The sequence below is a fragment of the Marmota marmota genome, unplaced genomic scaffold (assembly GCF_001458135.2).
Source record: "Marmota marmota marmota unplaced genomic scaffold, marMar, whole genome shotgun sequence".
NCBI lineage: Eukaryota > Metazoa > Chordata > Mammalia > Rodentia > Sciuridae > Marmota > Marmota marmota.
This window is the reverse complement of record NW_025999895.1, coordinates 5317316-5321969: the sequence shown is the minus strand read 5'-3', so window position 1 is coordinate 5321969 and position 4654 is coordinate 5317316. Positions and strand designations below refer to the sequence as shown.

Sequence of the window (4654 nt, the reverse complement as noted above, 5' to 3'; positions counted from 1 at the left end):
CCCCCAGACTGCAAGGGAGGCCTATTTTTAGCTGCTGAGGCCTGGGGCAGGACTTGTATGGCCTTGCTGTCTGGCTGTATAACTCAAGCATTGTCCTGCCTGACCTCACCTGATGCCTGGGAGGCCTCTCTGTCTGCCCCTTGCCCTCCAGGCCCATTCTAGGGTGCACTGGGCCTTGGAGAACAGAGAGGGAGCTGGCCTGGAAACCCAGGTGCCTGGCGGGCTGGGGAGACCCAGGCCAGGCAGGGGGCCAGGCAGGGTGCGGTGCAGAGGGTCCTGAGCCCTCCTTGAAGACAGCCAGAGGTTCTCCTGCTGCGCGGGACCCTGGGGTCCCCAGACTGGAGGACCAGTGTTGTGGTGCAGATACACAGCTGCCGGTGGAGACCTGAGGCCCAGGCTGTCTCCAGGAGAGGACGTGGGACCTAATTTGTCAATGTTCCCTGCTCCAGCCACACCCTGGAGTGGTCTGAGTCACACAGCTCTCTGGCTGAGGTGTGTATGTGAAAGAAGCCCAGGTCTCTACTCTTGTCCTTCCCCAGGTGTCCTGCTCTGCTCTTTGGGGGGCGAGGGTGACCTCTGTGTTTTATTCTGGCCGGCAAAGTGCAGGTCCAGACCTGGCTTCAAGGATGAAAAGAGCTGGTAAGAGCTGGGAGACGCCAGGGTGACTGTGGGGCTGGAGCCTGTGAAGAAGCCACCTCTGGCTGCCCCTGCTGAGAACTAGGGAGTGGGGGGTGCTCTGTTCCGTCTCTCACCTGTCCACATTACGCCAGCTGTTGAAAGCTGAGAAGTCCTGTGGATTCTTAAAGAGCGCGACTAAAAAGGGAGTCATCCATTCAGCAAACGTTTATTGAGCACCTACTGTGTGTCTGGCACTGGTCTAAAAACCTGGAAAAGGAGGGGTTGGGGCAGACTGGAACCATCCCAGCTGAAGCTTTCTCTTCCAGAAACAAGGATAGGGGTCCTCCTCCCTGAGGGGTGGAAGGCCCAATTATAGAAAGTGGAAGCCTCTAGAAGTGAGAGGCTGGACCAGGCCTCGAAGGCTCCCTGGGGGCAAGATGGACCTCAAGATTCAAGCCCCTAAGGGCTGAGCTGCTGCAGGAGGCTGGCCCCACATCACCTCCGCTTTAGCACGGATATGCAGGACTTCTTGAGGGGCCCGATCTGCAGATGGGCATCCACACTCTCCAGGAAGAAGGCAGGCTTGAGCCTGTGAGCGAAGAGCCCTGCAAAGTGGCTGTCCAGGCGGCTCTGGAAGGGGTCGGCAGGAGAGGCCAGAACACCACTCCGGCGTGGCCGGGAGGCCTTCAACCTCCTCAGAAGGCTCATCTTGCCATCGCGTACGGCATAGAAAGTCAAGGCCCGGTCGGCGTACTCCAGGCAGATTCCGACCGTGGGTGAGAAGGGCTGGGGGAGAGCCGCCTCCAGCCCGTGGAACCAGACAGAGAAGTTGCGTCCATTCCACTGCAGGCAGCAGGAGTATGCGTTGCGGCCCAGCCGGCCCCGGTCATAGGGCTCTTGTGTGGAGAAGCCTTCGGCCATGACCCCCACGCTAACCCAGCCCTCAATGATCTCTACCTCCCAGTAGTAGGTGCCACGGTCCAGGGCGCCTTCCCCCAGCACCTGTTCGCAGTGGGTGAAGCGGGTGGGCGACTCAGGGTAATTGATGGGACACAGCACTCTCTTGACACCTTTGGTTCCAAATAGTTGCAGGAACTTATCTGCCGTGTCGCTATCCAAGTCCACGATGTAGGCGACTGAACGCACAGATGGAAGAGAGATGCAGGGCTCAGGGCCAGACTCAGATAAGATGGTCCCCCCACAGGTGCCCACCCCCCTTAAACACAGCCTCACCCCTCTATTGCAACCAGCATAACTCAACACCAAGCTGACTTCATTCACCCCAGGAACTATGGAGGGGAGTCCAACCTCCTGGTGTCAGGACCATGCTGGAGCCTGTTTATGAGACCCCCATGGGAACAGGAAGGCAGTGTCTACTTACACTTGAGGAAATAGTCCCTGGGAATGTCACTCTCCAGGTGGTTCGTGCTATCAGGGTCCTGGGACTCGCTGTCAGCTGCAGAAGAAGAGACAGTGGCAAGTATATCCCCCAGACTCCAAAGGCTAGGCCGAGCACAGTGCCCATCCCAGGACCTGTGACTGCAACTCCCTCTGCCTGCCTTCCTCTCAAAGCCACCTGGGGACAGATATACATCCACCCATGCCACCTGGCGGGCTCGTACAGGTCTGTGCCTGAATTGTACTCCACTTGCTCCTTGGGTCTCAGCCCCTCTGAGGCTAGAAGCTGGGCTGTAGCCAAAGAGCTGACTGGTCATCAGGGGATGGTGGCTCCAGTCCCTGGCGGGTTTGGGGTCCCTCCCTGTGCCAGGCACAGTTTCCCTCCTCTATCCTGAATGGGGACCAGGCCCGGAGGCCTGTGTGAGGAGCCCAGGGAACAGTGAGTCATCTGTGGGACACTCACCTTCTGAGCCCAGCTTCTGTAGCCCGTCGTCGCTGCCCAGCCCCCGCAGCTGCTCCCACTGGCTGGCACAGGCCGAGGCCAGCACATCTCTCACTGCCCGGACAGCTTGGGAGGACTTGGTGAAGCTGAGCTCCCTGGGGGGACCAGGTCCAGGGCCGCACCCCTCTTCCAGGGCCAGCCGTAGTGCCAGGAGCTCCTGTGCCAGACAGGTGCTGGTAAAGTCTCCACTGGACACAGTTCCTCCAGGCCGGGGCGGGGCAGCCCCACCAGGAGGCTGGCACAGCCCCAGAAAGCCAAGCACTCCCTGACTCCACCTCCACCTCCCACCACGGTGGCCCTCACCTGCAGGAAGCTGACTGAGTCTGCTTCAGGGACCTGACCCAGGTTGTGGCGGGCCTGGCTTAGGCGGCTGCGTTGTTCCTCCTGTCGCCGAAGGTCGCCCTGGGAGCGGCCCAGCATGGCAGCCTCCCCCTCCTCGATGAAGCCTAGCACCTCTGTCTGGAAGCCCTGCAGGGTGGCAGCAGCCTCGGCAAATAGCTGGCTCACCCTCTCCCGCTCTGCTACAGCGGCGCTCTGCAAGGACAGCAGTGGAGGCAGCAATGAGGGCAGGGAACAGGCCTGGCCTTTGACTCCACATGCCCACCCTGCCCTCTTGGGGGAATGCAGGAGCTGGATCTGTGACAGGTCAGGGGAGATGCTCATGCTTAATGGGGACTGATAGTGCCCTGAGCATGGTCTTGTTTGGAGTGATTGTACTATGTTGAAAGGTCTTGCTGCCAGTGCACAGGATGGGGGTTAGGGAGGGTCTGACCTTGATGAGGGCCACTGTGCGCCGGGACTGTGCAATGCATGCACCCAGCTCATCCATGCGGTCCTCCACAGCACTCAGGACTTTGGGCTGCTCAGCCTGTGGATGACACCTCTTTGAGTACCAGGTCTGGCAGAGGCCCCAGCCCTACAAAGGTCCCAGGACTTGCCAGGGGAGAGGGGAATGGTGACCAGGGAAAGATATCTGTGGATCAGTGGGATCAGAGTGGCCATCATATCCCATAATATGCCAGGGGTGCCTTCAGCCCAGGATGGTCCATTACCAAATTCCTGGTGAGGGGCAGGCTGACTGTGGGTGTCTGCTTCTCCTCTTAACAGCCCCCAAGACAGGGCCATCAGCTATCCACCCATCTCAACGTTGCTGAAATTAATTTGAGAATTTCCTCCAGCGGGGAAGAGAGTGAGGTGAGACTGTGACCACACAAGAGGGCATAATCCGTGGGGATCACTGTCCCCAAAGAGCCCGCACCCCCAATCCAGGCCTGAATAAAGGGGATTCCGGGCAAATCCCCTGGGTCTTATGAGTCACTGCTCCAGGCAGGAGAGACGGAAAATCCCAAGGCCAGAGGCGTCTGGACCCGGCAAGAGGCCAAAGGAAACTGGGGGCGGGAGGTAGCGGGACAGGACGCTGCGCACATGTTCCCACCACTGCCCGGCCGGCCCGGAACAGCTAGACAGAGGATCTGTGTGTCCAGCCCACCCTCTGTCGCACTCCTGTCGCCTGCCACACCCATCCAAAGTGGCTGCCTCATCCTAGGGCAATCTGAGCTGGGACTGGCTCGAGCCAAGCGTCATCAGCTCTACTGCCTTTGCAGGAACCAGCAGCTCCCGCCCCTACCAGGCTCTGGGGGCTAACCCGGCTTCCAGCCGCCTCACATCCCCAGGACACTAACCTGCCTTCAGATCTCCTGCGCCTGCTCGCCCTTCGCGTCCTTTTTAGCAATCTCACTAGTCCCTCCTTCCCACCTTCCCATCTCCACCACCGCGAGCGACAAACATTGTCAAGCCGGGAGTGTAAAGACCCTCAGAGGAGATTAAGACACAACCCAAGAAGAGTGTAGGGTCCACGGCCCTCGGCCTGCTCGCGCACCGGCAGTCACCCCCCGCCGGCCACCTAAGGTGCCCACACCCCACCTCCTGGAGCGCGCGCTCTTGCTCCAGCGTCACGAGGTCGTGGCCGCGGTGCTCCTGGGCGGCGCAGGCCTCACACAGGCACACGCGCTCGACGCGGCAGTAGCGCTCCAGCGGCCGCAGGTGGCGCGGACACAGGCTCTCCTCCAGCCGGCGCAGCGGTGGCACCAGGCGGTGCCCGCGCAGTGCGGGGCTGCGCTCATGCGGGCCCAGGTG

General features: G+C 60.6%; 1 protein-coding gene across 1 annotated transcript in view; it reads right to left on the bottom strand.

Moving 5' to 3' along the window:
• Positions 1 to 828: 828 nt before the first annotated feature.
• LOC107157864 (tripartite motif-containing protein 65-like) overlaps positions 829 to 4654 on the bottom strand; it is a 22258-nt gene continuing 18432 nt past the window's right edge. Inside the window, exons 8-13 of the mRNA XM_048796709.1 lie at positions 4442 to 4631; positions 3291 to 3386; positions 2822 to 3052; positions 2480 to 2675; positions 2000 to 2074; positions 829 to 1754 (exon numbers count right to left, since the gene is read on the bottom strand). Of these exons, the coding sequence (XP_048652666.1) occupies positions 1114 to 1754; positions 2000 to 2074; positions 2480 to 2675; positions 2822 to 3052; positions 3291 to 3386; positions 4442 to 4631 (1429 nt within the window). The 3' untranslated portion in view covers positions 829 to 1113. The remainder of the gene's footprint in view (positions 1755 to 1999; positions 2075 to 2479; positions 2676 to 2821; positions 3053 to 3290; positions 3387 to 4441; positions 4632 to 4654) is intronic.